Source organism: Aotus nancymaae, unplaced genomic scaffold, assembly GCF_030222135.1.
Source record: "Aotus nancymaae isolate 86718 unplaced genomic scaffold, 86718_ANA_hifiasm-v0.15.2.pri h1tg000106l, whole genome shotgun sequence".
Classification (NCBI taxonomy): Eukaryota; Metazoa; Chordata; class Mammalia; order Primates; family Aotidae; genus Aotus; species Aotus nancymaae.
In genome coordinates, this window is record NW_026988521.1 from 5,082,941 (window position 1) to 5,100,150 (window position 17,210).

At 55.5% G+C, this 17,210-nt stretch overlaps 1 protein-coding gene across 9 annotated transcripts in view; it reads right to left on the reverse strand.

The window, feature by feature from the left end:
* ANO1 (anoctamin 1) overlaps positions 1-17,210 on the reverse strand; it is a 208,554-nt gene that overhangs the window by 59,148 nt on the left and 132,196 nt on the right. For 5 of the 9 annotated variants that reach the window (XM_064370262.1, XM_021669715.2, XM_021669714.2 and 2 more), the window contains 6 exons: positions 16,647-16,698; positions 14,249-14,314; positions 13,669-13,724; positions 9,528-9,569; positions 2,264-2,328; positions 877-1,011 (listed from right to left, as the gene is read on the reverse strand). In XM_064370262.1, coding sequence (XP_064226332.1) covers positions 877-1,011; positions 2,264-2,328; positions 9,528-9,569; positions 13,669-13,724; positions 14,249-14,314; positions 16,647-16,698 — 416 coding nt within the window. The remainder of the gene's footprint in view (positions 1-876; positions 1,012-2,263; positions 2,329-9,527; positions 9,570-13,668; positions 13,725-14,248; positions 14,315-16,646; positions 16,699-17,210) is intronic. The other 4 variants (XM_064370260.1, XM_021669716.2, XM_021669720.2 and 1 more) reach the window with 1 other exon arrangement.

Genomic DNA, 17,210 nt, shown 5'->3' on the forward strand with positions numbered 1-17,210 from the left:
TCACCTCCCCGAGCACCAGCCTTCACCGAGGCCACTAGCCTTCATGTCTCACCTCCCCGAGCGCCAGCCCGTGCCGAGGCCACTAGCCTTCATGTCTCACCTCCCCGAGCGCCAGCCTGAATGGAGGCCACTAGCCTTCACGTCTCACCTCCCCGAGTGCCAGCCCGCACCGAGGCCACTAGCCTTCATGTCTCACCTCCCCGAGCGCCAGCCCGTGCCGAGGCCACTAGCCTTCATGTCTCACCTCCCCGGGCGCCAGCCTGAATGGAGGCCACTAGTCTTCATGTCTCACCTCCCCGAGTGCCAGCCTGAATGGAGGCCACTAGCCTTCATGTCTCACCTCCCCGAGTGCCAGCCCGCACCGAGGCCACTAGCCTTCATGTCTCACCTCCCCGAGCGCCAGCCTGAATGGAGGCCACTAGTCTTCATGTCTCACCTCCCCGAGTGCCAGCCTGAATGGAGGCCACTAGCATTCACGTCTCACCTCCCAAGAGTGCCAGCCCGCACCAAGACCTCTAGCATTCATGTCTTACCTCCTGGCCGCACAAGGAAACAGATAATTTTCTTGTCACATAATGACCAAAAATGAAAAGGAACAAGCCAACCAGAACAACCTCCAAGAATGAAAACGGTCGGATGTTTGTTTTATGCCTTTCTCTTAACAATAAAACACAGCCTAGCACAGCTGGGGCTGACGGGCACCCAGACTCCTAGATGGCTTCGGACCTCGCCCTTTCCTCCTGACGGCTCGTGGCTTGATATGAGGTTTCCTCTGTACAGGAATTGGTGTGAGAGGCCTGTGTCCCAATGAACACTGTAGCTGGGACAGCAGGAGAGGGCTCCCTGGTGTGCACGCAGGGGAGGGCTGCCACCTACCTGGGGATGTTTTCATCCATGGTGGCACATCCGTACAGGAAGACGATGATTCCCACGATGGAGGCAGGGATGAGCATCTGGGTGTACACGCCCAGCCAGGCGAAGTACAGGCCAATCTTCTCCCCAAAGTACTTCCTACACCGGGGGTCAGAGCCAAACAGAGACAAGCCCACTGTCATTCAATACCAGCAGGGCCCCGAGCAAGGAGCAACTCAACCAGGGGCACTGGGTCTCCTGTCCCAGAGCAGAGAGGGGTCCTGGGCTGCCCCATCAGGCTTGGGGTGCTCACTGCTTTTCTGAAGCCCTTCCCTCTTCTCTCTCTTTTTTTCTTTTTGAGAGGAGTTTTGTTCCTGTTGCCCAGGCTGGAGTGAGTGGCGCGATCTCAGCTCATTGCAGTCTCTGCCTCCGGGTATGAGAGATTCTCCTGCCTCAGCCTCCCGAGTAGCTGGGATTACAGGCATGCCCCACCATGCCCAGCTAATTTTTTTTTGTTTTTTTTTTTGAGATGGAGTCTCACTCTGTTACTCAGGCTGGAGTGCAGTGGCATGACCTTGGCTCACTGCAACCTCCGCCTCCCACGTTCAAGCTATTCTCCTGCCTCAGTCTCCCTAGTAGCTGGGACTACAGTCATGTGCCACCATGCCTGGCTAATTTTTGCATTCTGAGTAGAGAAGAGGTTTTACCATGTTAGCCAGGCTGGTCTCGAACTCCTGACCTCAAGCAATCCACCTGCCTCAGCCTCCCAAAGTGCTGAGATTACAGGCATGAGCCACCACACCCGGCCCCCACTTCTCTCATGTGGAAGGTGGGTGCATTTCCGTGTACAATGGCCCACGCTGGTGGGTGTGGACATACTTCCCTCAGGCTGTCGGCTCAGTTCCAATCCCTGCTCAGCGTAAGGAGTGGAAAGAGCCTCGGCTGGGAGGTGCCAAGAAAATCAGTCGCTCCTCGTGTGAAGCGTGGTTGGCACCTTGATGGCGTGAACGGATTTCTACCGGCCCAGCTCTGGTCTGGAAGTTCCCATGGGACACACTGCCTAACCTGGTCCACCCCTCCTCCCTGCCCTGTGGGGACAGAGATCCCCTGGGGAGAGGAGAAATTCTTACACATCTGAGGCAGCTCTTTCCTTCCCCTGCACATCTCAAAGCGGGAAACCCCTTCAGCAGCCCACGGAGGCCGGGTCAGGCAGTGAATGTGATAGAAAAGAGCCCGCCCTCCAGGGAATTTGAATAAACTGGCCCAGACCGTCAGCCCTGCAGGGACACTTGGGGTCTTCTTACACAAGGTCCCAGGTACTGAATATTCAGAGCAGTTGAAACCCACAGGGACGGATCCGACTGCCATTGGACTAGGGACTTGATTTCCACAGGGTATGGGGCGTTCTTACCTGACCAGGTCGATGGGCTGGTACTTATAGAAGACGCCATAACGTGCCCACTCTTCGTACAGGAGCTGAGGGGAGCAAGCAGTGAGGTTGGTGATGATGTGGCACTCTGAGGTGGCTCCCGGAACGCAGAGCTGCGGGAACGGGGTCTCAGTGACATCATTCATTCGTCCCACAGACGCTCCTTGAGAGTGAGCTGTGCCGGCAAGAGCAGGCCTCCCTTTTCAGGTGAACGTGGGGATGGGAAAGAAGCTTCTGGCAGGTTATGGGATCTGTGCTCTTCGTGATTTGACCCGGAATTGACCTAAATGGGCCGGACGCTGTACGGCTTCTCACATTTAGGGTTTTTGGTCATCCCCGTCAGACACCCAACCATTCTTCGTAAAGGGCACAAAACCACCAGGCTTTTGAGCAGAGAAATAAATAGCAGCGGCGAAAATTTAAAAAATCTCATGGGATGCAAAGATACTCGAGGTGTATCTCCCGAGACGGGCTGTCTGATTAACAGCGCTTCGTGAAATAAATGAAATCGACACACACCCTGTTACCCCCCAGGCTTTGGGCAGGGACGGTAGTGAGTTTGGTGGATTGGAAGCCTTGTGTGAACATGGTGTCCTGAGAAGACACTGGCTTAGGACTGCTGGTGATAAAATAAAATTAAATAAAACCACGCATGTGGGTAGTTAACCCTTTCCAGACCTCAACTCCAAGCCCAGGTGCACACATCACGCGTGCCCAGCTACAGGGCCTCCCTCAGGGAAGGCAGGATGCAGGTACCATGAGGGGCCCAGAGACTGCCCGCCAGGAGCCAGAGGTGGGGCCAGCTGCCCTCCTCCTCAGCTCAGAGCCAAGCTGGGGCCAAGCTGCCTCCCAGACTCAGAGTCAAGGTCACGGCTGGGGGACAGGGAACCCCCTGCAGCCTCCCTAACTGCTCCCAGTGCCTGGAGGCCGGGAAGTGGGTGTGAGCCATCTCTACAGCTGACGGAGCCTGGCGTGCCTGGGCGTTTCAGGTAACACTGGGGCTGTGGACTACGGAGACTCCCACGGACAAACAGGAGAGGAAGGAGCCCAGGTGTACCCAAGGCTGCCCCCACCCAGACTCACAAGTGGAGGGCTTCCTGAAATCCACAAAGGAGCCGCCTGCTGCTGCACAGCCCCTCGAAGCCACCAGCCTCACCTGCAGCTGGGCATGTCCATGGTCGGAGGGGCTTGTGACTCGCCTGTGGCCCTGGCCGGGCACCCCCGCCAATCGAGAGTCCTGGACAGACCATCCCCCATCCCCGCCTCCTCCTTTACACTGAAGATGCCATCTCTCCTCCCAGGTCACGGAGGGAACTCGAGTCACGGAGGGAACTCATGTGAGTTGGTGATGTGTGAAAGGCAGCATGGTGCATTTCGTTAGACAGACAGCAATGAAAAGGCTACTGTTTTACTGTGTACACGGGGACGCCTCAGCCAGCAAACCCTGATGAAGCGGAACCTCACGTCTGCAAAAGCAAAGCAGCTGTCGCAAACCCGGGCAGCTTCTTCCCCTCACCTAGAGTCAAACTGCAGATTTATGCCAAGATAGGTGAAAGTTGAAGCAGAGAGGGAGGAGGAGGGAAGGAGGGGACAGAGAGACGGAGGTAGGGGAGAGGGAGAGACAGAGACGGCGGGGGGAAAAAGAGAGAGACAGAGACAGATGGAGAGACAGAGACAGAGAGACAGGCAGAGAGAGGTGGGTGGGGGAGAGGGAGAGACAGAGACAGAGACAGGTGGGTGAGAAAGAGAGAGACAGAGACAGATGGAGAGACAGAGACAGAGAGACAGGCAGAGAGAGGTGGGTGGGGGAGAGGGAGACAGGGAGAGAAGGAGGGAGGAGCGAGACAGGGACAGGGAGAAAGGACAAAGTTCTGCGTCAGGTGAGGAAGGACCCACCCTCAGTGACTCCACCCCCAGCTTCCTATATAAACCACTTGACCTCGGTGGACTTTTCTTCCTGCCAAGAAGCAACATCAACTACTCTGCACTGTCAAGGCACAGAAATCCAACCGAAGACTCCACTGTTAGTGCTGGAAGGAATCCAAGGTGGGCACCTTAGCCCCGGGAGCGGGCAGGGCATGTCCAGGCATGGGAGCTGTGGGCTGGAGAATGAGGCCAGCCAGGCGGCTGCAGCCACTGTGACCTGGGAGCCTTCCAGCACCCGGACCCCAGAGGGATCCCGACAGCCCTCAGGCATCCATCTCGTCGAGATCTCGTGCCTGGACTCACATGGCTGCCGCAGGCGTTGGTGACATGGATGCAGTCTTTAATTAGTGTACGTCCTTGCCCCTTGCCCTTCCCTCTAGAAACAGAAAACCAGAGGGACCAGGTTTGTCTGGTCCTTCTCATCCTCCAGGCCTCCAGCAGGGCCTGCAGGTTTTCAGTAGGTGACTGTTGAATGAATGGACGGATGAATTACAGGTTGGGCTCTGTGGCTCCCAGTCTAGCCCAGGGAGGCAGCAGACCTCGGTCCACACCTGGAGGAAATCCCCCCATGACCCAAGCCAGCCCCTCCTCTGCGGGGCCCAGGTGGTCCTACTCTACCAGCGCGCTGGCTGCCACCACAGCACCTTCTGCACATCCAAACACAGACCTGCGGGCATGCCTTGCTCACCCAGGGTGTAGTTCTGTGTAGGTGTGAACTCTCCCACGTCCTGGAGGAAGGGGCTCACTCCCAAGTACTCCTACGTGTTTGTGATCCCACGATCAGGCCTGGAGAGAGTGATGGCTGCCCTGCCATGGCCCAGACCTGCCTCCTGCGTAAACTCCCCACACTGTCTTCTGCCCACCCTCCAGCTCAGCACAGGAAAATGGCCTTGGCTGCACTTTCCTTTCTGCTCTGTGAGGTACCCAGGGCCAGGCACCCGGGGCTCCTGCCACTGATGCGAACGATAATGGAGAAGCCACAGACTCTGTCACTGGAAAGGCAAAAACTCGGCGCCAGGCTGTGATGTGGAGACATCGTGGGAGAATGCAGAGCAGTTCCCCGCAGCTCTGAGTGAGGACCCAAACACCCATCTAATCTTCCCTCCCTCCTTTTCTTCTTTCCACCATCCACTCACCCACTCATCATCCATCCACCCATCCACCCATCTATCCATCATTGATTATTCATCCCTCCAGCCTCCATCCATTCACCCACCCACCTACCCACCCATCATCCATCATTCATCCTTCCATCATCCACCCACCCATCATCCATCATTAATTCCTCCAGCATCCATCCATCCACTCACCCACCCACCTACCCACCCATCATCCATCATTGATTCTTCCATCATCTACCCATCCACCCATCCACTCATCATTCACTCCTCCAGCATCCATCATTCATCCTTCCATCAGGCACCCATCCAACCATCATTAATTATTCATCCCTCCGGCATCCATCCATTCACTTATCCACTCACCCATCAACCATCATTAATTCCTCCAGCATCCATCCATCCACCCAGCCACCCACCTACCCACCCATCATCCATCATTGATTCTTCCATCATCTACCCATCCACCCATCCACTCATCATTCACTCCTCCAGCATCCATCATTCATCCTTCCACCAGCCACCCATCCATCCCATCCATCATTAATTATTCATCCCTCCAGCCTCCATCTATCCACCCACCCACCCATCATCCATTCACCCATCCATCCGCCATTAATTATTCATCCCTCTGGCATCCATCCATTCACTTATTTCCCACCAAACAATCATCCATTATTCATCCTTCCATCATCCATCCACCCACTCATCATCTGTTATTAATTCCTCCAGCATCCATCAATCCACTCAGCCACCCACCCACCCATCATCCATCCACCCATCCATCCATCATTAATTTTCCGTCCCTCCAGCATCCATCCATTCACCTACCCGTCCACCCACCCATCATCCATCATTCATCCTTCTATCATCCACCCACCCGCCTATCATCCATCATTAGTTCCTCCAGCATCCACCCACCCATCATCCATCATTTATCCTTTCATCATCCATCATTCATCCTTCCATCAGCCACCCATCCACCCATCCACCTATCATCCATCATTAATTCCTCCAGCATCCATCCATCCAACCACCCACCCACAAACCTACCCATCCATCAACCATCCATCCCTTCAGCATCCATCCATGAATCCACTCAACCACCCATCCATCAACCACTCATCTATCCATCCACCCATTCACCCATCCATCCACCCACCCATCCATCAACCATCATTCATCTCTCCAGCATCCGTCCATCCACCTACCCCCCGTCAATCCTCTATTCATCCATCCACTTATTCACCCATTCATCATTTATCCCTTCATCCATCAATCCATCTATGCATCCATCCACCCATTGTCTATCCATTTATCTATCATTCAGTCATCCAACTCTATCTCCATCCATCCATCTATCAGCCATTAATCCAGCCATCCACCGAACTGTCATTCGTTACTCCCTGACTACCCCCATGGGCCAGGCCTTGTACCCGTTGCTGGGATCTAAAATTAAATGGGGGGTGGGAAGCATTCCAGGTAGAGTGAACAGCTGGGCCTGGACAAACCCACACTGTGTTTGCTGGGCCTGGCACAGAGTCGTGCCCAGTAAATATTTCTTGAATGAATAAGTAACTGAATGAGCTAGTCCTGGCACCGATGCGACCATCGGCCAAGCCATCCTGAGATTAGAAAAGCGGCCAGTGTGGCTGGAGCACGGAGTAGGGGAGGGGGGTAGGGTTCAGGGGTCTGTGACCCAGAGAACTGAATTCAGCCAGAAAGGGGCTGCTGGTGTCCATGGCAGAAGCATCTTTAGGGGGAGGACAGGCATCCGCCAAGCGCCAGAGGGGTGCGGAGGAATGAAGGGGGCTGGACTCTGAGGCTGGAATTGGTCAGGACAGGCCTGTGGAGGGGATAGTCCTTTTCCAACAGAATCAGAGCAGGGAGTTCTGCAAGTCACGGGGTCTCAGACGATGCCAGATGTTACACTAAAAATAACCAAATATGTAACTAGTGCTAAGTCAGATAGCATCTTCATCTGGATTCCCGGGCGGGCAAGTTGTATCAAGTACCAAAGGTTAAAAAACATGTTTGGGGACCTGGGGGGAGGCTGAAACGAAGAACATTCCATACACAGAGGTCCTGGCCCCTGGGAATTGGGACAAGGCCACTATTGTGAGGTTGTTGGGGAAGCATCTCTACCCACCTCCTCCGGAAGGACCATCAATCGGGGCAAGGGCTGGATGGGCAGAGTCAGAAAGGACTGCTCCCCCTGGGAGGGAAGGCTGGGCAAGTTTGGGGAACAGAGGCTGATGTGGAGGCCGGCGGGGGAGGCTGAGATCGGGTGTGGGCGCATTATGGGGGAGGGAAGAGCAAATGGCTGTGGCGGGGAGATGCTCTTTTGGGGGCATGGCAGAGGAGCAGAGCTTCCTGGGAAGCCTGGGTGGGAGGGGTGGAGGTCCCATGCTCAGAGTGAGGCGCAGAGGATGGGGACCGATGCTTTGAGGGGTGAGGGAAATTAGCAACAGCCACTAAAGAATAAAGGGACCAGCTGGGTGTGGGTGCTCACTCCTGTAATCCCAGCACTTTGGGAGGCTGAAGAGGGTGGATCACTTGACGCCAGGAGTTCAAGACCAGCCTGGCCAACATGGCAGAAGCCCATCTCTACTAAAAATACAAAAATTAGGGCCAGGCACTGTGGCTCACGCCTGTAATCCCAGCACTTTGGGAGGCTGAGGCGGGCGGATCACACGGTCATGAATTTGAGACCAGCCTCGCCAATATGGTGAAATCTTGTCTCCACTAAAAACATACAAAAATTAGCCAGGCATGGTGGTGGGCGCCTGGGTAACAGAGCAAGACTCTCAAAACAAAACCAAAAATTAATTGGGCATGGTGGCAGGCACCTGTAATCCCAGCTGCTTGGGAGGCTGAATCAGGAGAATCACTTGAACCTGGGAGGTAGAGGAGGCTGCAGTGAGCTGAGATTGCGCCATTGTGTTCCAGCCTGGGTGACAGAGTGAGATACTCCAAAAAAAATAAATAAATAAAGGAGTCACCTAGTGTTTCCCAAAGTGTGTTCCCTGGAACACTAGCTCAACCACTTCTCCATTTAAAAGGGTTCCAGGTCAGGTAACTTTGAGAAACACTTCACTGACCACCATCAGAGTCCCCCAACGCCATTGTTCTGTATGCACCTGGCCTCAGTGGTTCCCAAGTGGACTCGCCTGGGAGCCCTGCGGGATTAGGCCACATGCCAACGGAGGCTGCTGGAGGCCCAGGCAGGGTTCAGATCGTCCTGAGAAGATAAGGCAGACCATTGTGCCAGGAGCGGCCCTTCCATGCGCTCATGGCCACCTGCCAAGGGCACTTTTGAGAATCAGAAAGAGGAAAACAAACCAGCTACACAGTCACTGACTTTTCTCCTGAAAAGGCGAGAGGGGACACCTGCCACCAGCCCCCCACCTTGAGTGCCCTGGGGAGACCATGCAGGCCAGCGAGTCCTCAGTCCTGCTCCCAGGCCCACCCCTACCCAGAATGCTCCCAGGCCCACCCCTACCCAGAATGCTCCCAGGCCCACCCCACCCCACCCAGAACTGCTCCCAGGCCCACTCCAACCCACCCAGAACTGCTCCCAGGCCCACCCCAACCCACCCAGAACTGCTCCCAGGCCCACCCCTACCCAGAACTGCTCCCAGGCCCACCCCCACCCAGAGCTGCTCCCAGGACCACTCCAAACCAGAACTGCTCCCAGGCCCACTCCAACCCAGAACTGCTTCCAAGCCCACCCCAACCCACCCAGAACTGCTCCCAGGCCCGCCCCAACCCAGAGCTGCTCCCAGGCCCACCCCAACCCAGAGCTGCTCCCAGGCCCACCCCCACCCAGAACTGCTCGAGGCCCACCCCCACCCAGAACTGCTCCCAGGCCCACCCCAATCCACCCAGAACTGCTCCCAGGCCCACCCCAACCCAGAACTGCTCGAGGCCCACCCCAACCCACCCAGAACTGCTCCCAGGCCCACCCCCACCCAGAGCTGCTCCCAGGCCCACCCCAACCCACCCAGAACTGCTCGAGGCCCACCCCAACCCACCCAGAACTGCTCCCAGGCCCACCCCAACCCACCCAGAGCTGCTCCCAGGCCCACCCTCCCCAGAGCTGCTCCCAGGCCCACCCTCCCCAGAGCTGCTCCCAGGCCCGCCCTCCCCAGAACTCCTCCGGGCTCTGACAGAGCCACCTCCTGTCGGCTCCATCAACTTACTTTTCTGTCGTTGAACTCGACGTTTTCACCCTCATAGTCTCCCTGTTAGAAAATAGGAAAGGGACATTCTTATCATCCAGTGGAGCTTTTGAGCCACTCACTTCCATAATGTCACAAAACATAAGCCCCAGCAACCCTCGCTGATGCGAATTGAGATCATCCCGGGACATTTCACACAGAGCGTGAGGGGTGCCCAGGTGTGCCCCCTGTTCTGATAGAAAGGCCGTGCATGACCCTGTTGGCATCCACTGCCAGGACGGCCTGAGCTGCCTCTTCCCTCGACACAGAGGGGAATCGAGGAGAGGATCCACGGTTGGGTCCTTGGAACCAGAAACAAAGGAAAGGAGGCTTTCAGGGGCAGGAAGAGTCGTACCAATCGGGTGCGCATCTGTCCCACTCTGCCGAGACGGTCCTGGTGTCTCGCTCCCTTTTCACTGTCGGGCATCTCAAGAGGGACAGTAAATGACATGGTCACTGTCGTCTAGATCAGTGAGTCCAGCACTCCCATTTTACAGATGGAAACACTGAGGCTCTGAGAAGCAAACTGACATTTCTGAGGATGCACAGCTAAGTTTGGTCAGACCCTGACTTGGATCCAGACTTTCAAACCTGAAGGAAGAGAAAGGTCTAAGGGTGGAAAGCCTGTCTTGGGACACGGTGGGTCTAGACTCCCTGTGGCTGTCCACACGTTACCCTTGAAAATACTAGGAAATGATACTGAACTGTCATTCAGGAAGCCCCGGGTAGCTACGTTGACATAAGTAACTGGGGAGGAGCAGCAAGGGAGTAGCTGTGCTGAGGTTCAGGGCATGGTTGGCCTGGCCTGGCCAATGGTTTTTTTGTTTTTTTTTTGAGATGGAGTTTTGCTCTGTCTCCCAGGCTGGAGTTCAGGGGTGCAATCTCAGCTCACTGCAACCTCTGCCTCCCGGGTTCAAGCGATTCTCCTGCCTCAGTCTCCTGAGTAGCTGGGACTATAGGTGCCCGCCACCAAGCTCAGCTAATTTTTGTAATTTTAGTAGAGATGGGGTTTCACTATGTTGGCCAGGCTGGTCTCAAACTCCTGACCTCAGATGATCCATCCACCTTGGCTTCCCAAAATGCTGGGATTACAGGTGTGAGCCACCACGCCTGGCCAACCAGATATTCTTAATGAATGAGTGAATGCAGTCAGCACAGGCTTGGAACGGGGTAAGGTGTAGGATAGCTTAATGGTGAGGAAGATGGAAGTAAAAATGTGAAGTCAGAATGACAGAGCATGCAGTGAGAGCCTCCCCATGACCAACGAGGCCAGTCTGAGCTTCTCTGCCGTCAGTGTTCTGGGTAAGGACGTGGGTGCACGCAGCTCAGGCCAGAACCAGTCATCTCCCCAGATGCTTAAACATCAGCTTTGGTACTTAGCAGCAGGGGTGCCGTTCAGTCATAAGGAAAATTTGTGGCTGTAAAATTCCACATTCCCTAGGGATACATGACACCCACAACCCGGGGCTTCTGAGTTCCGCTCCTTCTTGACTATGTGCCCCTGAGCAAGTGGCCTGAGCCCCTCCAGCCTGTTTCTCTGTCTTTAAAGTGGGAACAGACATGCATGGCTGCATAAGGCGAGATGAAGATTCTGAAAGAGGAGATTCTCTGTTGGATCTTGGAGATGCTTCTTGTGAGACTGGCTTTCTGACAGCAAACAGATCCAGTTGATGAGGAAATTTTGTGCCAGTCAATTTAAACGGTTGACAGTCAACCCCTAAGACAAATGCAGTAGTGGTGACCGAGAAGAGGGATACATTTGGCCTCCATGACGGGATGAGGTGGGGACGCGGCCGGGGGCTGGCGTAGCAGCGGGACGACTTTTGGCCCCAGCTCCTCCACAGGGGCCATGTGACCTCAGATAAGTTATTAAATCTCTCTGAGTCTCTGTGTCTGCACGGGTTAAATGAGGTACAGTTTCTCCTAAACACAGGGCTCTGCACACAGTAGGTGCTCAGATATGTTGATTTCTCCCCTTTCCTTTTTAAGACTTAAAGGGCTGACTCAAAACAGGCGGGAGGCCCAGACACATTTGGGCTTTTGTGCCTCAACCTCTCAGCAGGGATTACCTGCTAAGAGGCCAATCAGGAGAACGGATGTAGCTCTAGGCTGCCTTCTTGGGGTCATGGGCTGTGCCAGGCAGGGCTGTCTTCCTGGCACCCAGCCGGAGCCCGCACAGGGTGAGGCAGAACAGCCGGACCAGCTAGGTCCTCAGGAGGAAAGCCTGACAGAGTGGAGGAGTGGGCCCCTCCAAACTCAGGGCCTCAGGGCAGGAGCCCGGAGCCACTGCCACGACCCTCGGGGCCTGAGCCTGCTCTGGAAACCTCCTCAGACCTGCTGGCCGAGGCAAGCTGACTCAATCCAATCTGAATCGACACCACATTTATTGAGCACCTACTAAGTGCTGAGTGCTGGGGCTTCTTGAGATGACACACATAACCAAAGGTGGTCAGATGGTGGTGTCTTTGCAGGATAGGGGCCGTCCGAGGCCCAGAGAAGGGAGGAAGAAGCCACCAGTCCTGGGGAGGAAGGCTACAGAAAGGCTTGGCGTGGGTGCCTCTGTCCACCTGGGGCGGGGTGGGGTGGGGTCAGGGAAGAGTACTGTAGCAGAAGGAACAGCATGTGTGGGTGCACGATGGGGGCAAGCTGGGCTGGTTAACCCCAATCCCCGGACCTACAGTGAGGAGGAGGCCTGGACAGAGAGGCGATGAGGTGGGGGTGGGAGATCTACCCACACTCTTTCCTTTGGGTTCAACCGTCTGGAGAAGACACCCCTGGACCGACTGCCTTGCATGATGCCTGCACCTTACGTTTGTCTAATCCAGTGTTTCTTCCTCAAGAAGAAAGGAATTAGGCCAGGTGTGGTGGCTTACGCCTGTAATCCCAGCACTTTGGGAGGCCGAGGCGGGCGTATCACCTGAGGTCGGGAGTTCAAGACCAGCCTGGCCAACATGGAGAAACCCTGTCTCTACTAACAATACAAAACATTAGCTGGGCGTGGTGGCAGGTGCCTGTAGTCCCAGCTGAGGCTGGAGAATTGCTTGAACCCAGGAGTTGGAGATTGCAGTGAGTCATGATCATGCCACTGCCCTCCAGCCTGTGTGACAGAGCAAGACTCTAAAAAATAATAAAAATACAAAAATTAGCCAGGCATGGTAGCGAGCATCTGTAACCCCAGCTCCTTGGGAGACTGAGGCAGGAGAATTGCTTGAACCCAGGAGGTGGAGGTTGCAATGAGCTGAGATCGAGCCATTGCACTCCAGCCTGGGCGACAGAGTGGTGAGACTCTATCTCAAAAATAAAATAAAATAATAAAATAAAAAATTTTAAAAAACAAGAGGAGAATTAGGGTAAGTCGTGATTCTTCCTGACCCACAGATGGGGACACTGAGGCTCAGTAAGACAAAGGGTTGACTCCACCACTCAAGGCCGAGGTGCAGGTTTAAGTGGCCGGGACTAGAATCTGGGTCCCCTTAGTCCCAGGCCTGTCCCTTCTCTCCTGCTTCTTGGCCCCTGGCCTTTGCGCATTTGCAAAGTTTTAGAGCTCCTCTGTCCGGGATTCCCACACTGCGCCGGCCCGGAGGCCCATTCCCAGCGCCCTGCTGAACTTGAGTGCCTGTTTCCATAGGGACAAGAAGACAGTCCTCTCTCCCTCTCTGCCCCAAGCCAGCCACGGACACAGGCTATATTTGTCAACAGGGGACCAGTGGGATCTGGAGATTCAGCTCAGGAAGCTGGCCACTGCTCTGCAGAAATAGACACATACAGATCCCTGGTCACTCTGCCAGGGCCCCGGGCCAGCGCGGGTCGAGGAGGCCGAGCTGGGAAGACATTGTGCGGACTCGCTGGGCTGGCTGCGAGGTTCAGAGAAAGCTGAGGCAGAGCAGCTGCCACCCGTGCCCCTGTTTCGGTGGGATTGTTCTGCAAGAAAAGATGGCCCTGTGTGTGACTTTTCATTCCTCGCACGGGGAACAGGGAAGGCCTGTGTATGGTTGACATTTACAGTGAGAGCCAAGCAGGAAACTGTGACCACAGGGTAATTACAGCTCCCTGGGGGGTGTGGCCCAGCAGGATTTGGGGAGTCAAATGACGCAGAGATGAACCGTGTGTCAAGGTTACTCACATCGTGCAGTGGGTATGCGGCCGCGTACACGCCATTGGCCAGCAGGCTCGTGATGCCTTAAAAACAGAGGCAGATAGAAGGTTATGGGGCAGGCGGGTCTCCACTTCACATTTTAAAGTCACAGCGGTCACGGGGCCGTCTCAGCCACCAAGAGCTTCTCAAAGTGAAACGAACCTGACTACACAGAACCCAGACACCTTTCTGGGGTTTCTTCCCCAGGAATGACAGGGCGCAGCTGGGTTATTGATCTATCAGCTAGGAGATGATGAAACACATGCTCGATTGGCAGAATTAGGAAGATACAGAGAAAACCCCAAGAGGCGGCTCCGTCTCAGAGGCGGGCGGCGCGAGCGGACCGGACCGTGGCCTCACTCTGTCGCCTCCAAGCCTCCGATTCACCGGCTCCCCCCACCTGTCCGAGGGCAAGCCTGCAGATGGGGAAGGTGGATTGTAAGTGGTTAGAGAAGCTGAATCATGAGGAAATATACAGATGGAAAAATTGATGGTGTCAGAAAACACACATACAATTTGGAATTAGATTTTAGGTTGATTGGGAAAGCCGGAGGAGGCCCACACTTACCATACTTCCCACATTTCCGCCTTTTACTTAGAAGGGCGGAGTCCTTCCTTCTTCCCTCGCCTTGCCCTGTTTATACATTGGCTATTAGTGATGTGAAGGGCCGGAGAGGATCAAAGCCACATTTGGGGCAGCAGGCGCCAGTGGCCAGCGATTCCGGCGGACTCACGGCCGTCCAGTGCTCCCAGAAGCGGTGGAATGCTGGTGAGGCCCCTTTTCAGGTGACCCCCAGGGCCTGCACTGGGCGCACTATAAAAACACCACACCTGCGTGTCCTAACAGGTACGCATGCAGGCGCCCAGCCCGGGACACTGCGAGAGAGGGCGGGACAGCCAGGGCCAAGTGTGGGAAGGGGCTTCTGGAAATCTGATCTTGCTCCAAACACATCATGGGGGGGCATTTCCGTGGGACCCTTTGCTGCTCACAGAACCCTCTGCCTGGCTAAAGAGGCCTCCTAGTCAGTACGAGCGTCAGGTTTTCACAGCAGCCTTGGCAACCCACCCTCTGAGACTCCACCTGATAGCGGTGGGAAAATGACTCCGGAAATCCGCTTGAAAATGAGCCATCTCTGTGGTCAGTGACCTGGAATAATCAGGGGACCTGAAGGATACTCAGAGGAAGGGGCTTCGGCCACACATGTGAGTGAAAAGTCTGTCTGCAATAGAAAGTGGAACTGGGGCCTGATCCAGGCTGGCCAGCCTCCTTCCTGTTGCTGGGACCCTCCAAACCCAAAGCTGCCTGCCGCAGGGCCTTTGCACGGGCCGCTCCCTCTATCTGGAAGGCCTTCCCTCAGCACAGTTCCTAAATCCCCCAGCCGGCCCTGCCCTGCTCATCCTGCAAGACTAAGGGACACAGCCTGGGGGGTGACGGGAATCCTCCCTACTTGAGGATGAATTTAGAGGCGGTGGACTCTCAGACAAGGTGCCATGGTGAAGCAGGACTGGAGAGGAGGACCCGCATCTATCTGCCCCGTCGCCAGGTGCAGGGGACCAGCCCTGCCACAAAACCAGTGGGAACACAGAGACCCTGTGTCCCCAGGGACCAGAGAGTCAGCCCGGGCTGTGCAGCCCAAGGAACCCTGGACTTTTACTGCAAGCACACATGTTTCTACTGGAAGGAACACTGCAGGGACCCAGGGGGGAAACTGAGGTCTGAGACCCAGCCTGGGACCAGAACCATGCCTCCTCCTTACCTCTAGTGACCTTTCCAAGGCTTTGCCCTGGCAGTGGTGACCTAGAGGAGCAATTTCAAAAACCCAAACTCCTGACGTCACCTTCCTTTCCGCCTGAGCTTGATGCAGTCCTGTGGACCAGGGCTTGGCCACTCGAGAGGTTCTCAGTCCTCTGGACCCTGGATGGAAATCCTCCACACTCCCGTTGACTTAGGATATGGACTTAGAGATTTTGGGGCTGCCAGGGTATCCCTGTGAGTGACCACGGGCCACGTGGCCGGGGGCCAAGCCGCCACCAGAGGTGGTCGAGGGTTCATTTTCTGTCTCCCGGGCCTGACCCTGGGAATTCAAGTCCCGAGCGCTTGACTCCCACTGCTCTCCATTTTACTTCCCATGGCACTCCTTCCACCACGGGAAGCCAAGACAGCAGGATGGTCCTTCTTGTATGCACAGACTCCAGCTCTCACCAGACCTGCTGTGTTCCCCGGGAGCCCTGGCCTCGTCATTTTAGAGGCTTCTACAGGGTGCTGGATGCTACCCTATAGCACGGCTCTCAGCGGGGCATAAAACAGCTCAAGGAGGAGGGGAGGAGAGGCTGGAAAAGGCTCTGCAATGTTTTGGCTTTCACAAAGTGCCTGCAGCTGTGGGCAAGGGACCCACTGTGGGGGACGGTCCCCAGCTACACAATTTAACTGGGAAGATTTTGTATCTATGGCTTAAGGGGTTCTGGAAACGGGCAGCCAGGGAGTCCGGTCAGGATGGTTTTGTGGCAGCTTCAGGAATTAGATTGTCTGTACCTGGTGGTGCCTGGTCAGGGGAACTGGTTTCAGTAAGCCCTGGTGTGCCTTTAAGGGTCCAGAACAGCTGCACGGTGATCCCCACCCCAAACCCTGATTATTTCCCGCTGAACTGTGAGGGTCAAGAGAGGGCCCAGAATCCTTGGTCACCCCTAACGCTGGTCTGTTTCCAGCCTGGATTTACCACCTCTGCCGGGAGAGCCTGTCCACAAAAGGCCAAAGCGAAGGCTACCTTTGTACTGAAAAGTGCTGGGCCATAAAACTGCACTCTAGGCTCCCAACCCAGCCCTCCAGCCTGAAACTGTCTCACAGGCTTAAATCAAAACCCTCTTCAACACCCCAAGCCGGCTGCCCAACCTCCCACAGAGATGGCTCGGAGTGAGATTCCCGCTTGGAAAGCAACGCTGATCTCAAGTCCCAAACACGTGCTTACCCATGCTGTACTTGGCTTTGGTACACGTCGTTCTCTTCAAGATCTCATAGACCTATTGCAGAGACAAGACGGAGGGTGAGCAGTTGCTTCAGGCACATCCCTCCAGCAGAAACGGTCCGTCTGCTGTGGCTGCAGCAGACCTGGTTACCCATGATGCCCTCCTTGAGCTATTTTCCAAGGAAGGACCGTGGCCTTTATTCAGGCACCGTGGGCCCAGCTTGGGATTCTCAACAATGTCCGAGGCTTGAAGTCCTCAGGGAGAAATAGCTGTACCTGCAGTCCCCATCTTTCACTTCCCAACATGGGAGTCATGGCTGCTGGCCCCAGCAAAGCAATGCAGGGCTCCCCTGGGCCTAGTGCTGGTATCCCATGTCACAGCTGGGCCCTGTACCCAGCCAGGTGGGTTGACAGTCCCCTCATGCTGAGAGATGAGTTCGAACAGCACTGCTCGGGGACATAATCCTGAATGTTCTAGGACCCTGGGGGATTGGTGGGGGGGGGCAGGCCTTGGGATGCATTCCCCATGGTGGCCGCCATCGGGCTCTGGGTTCCCGATGCCTGGGC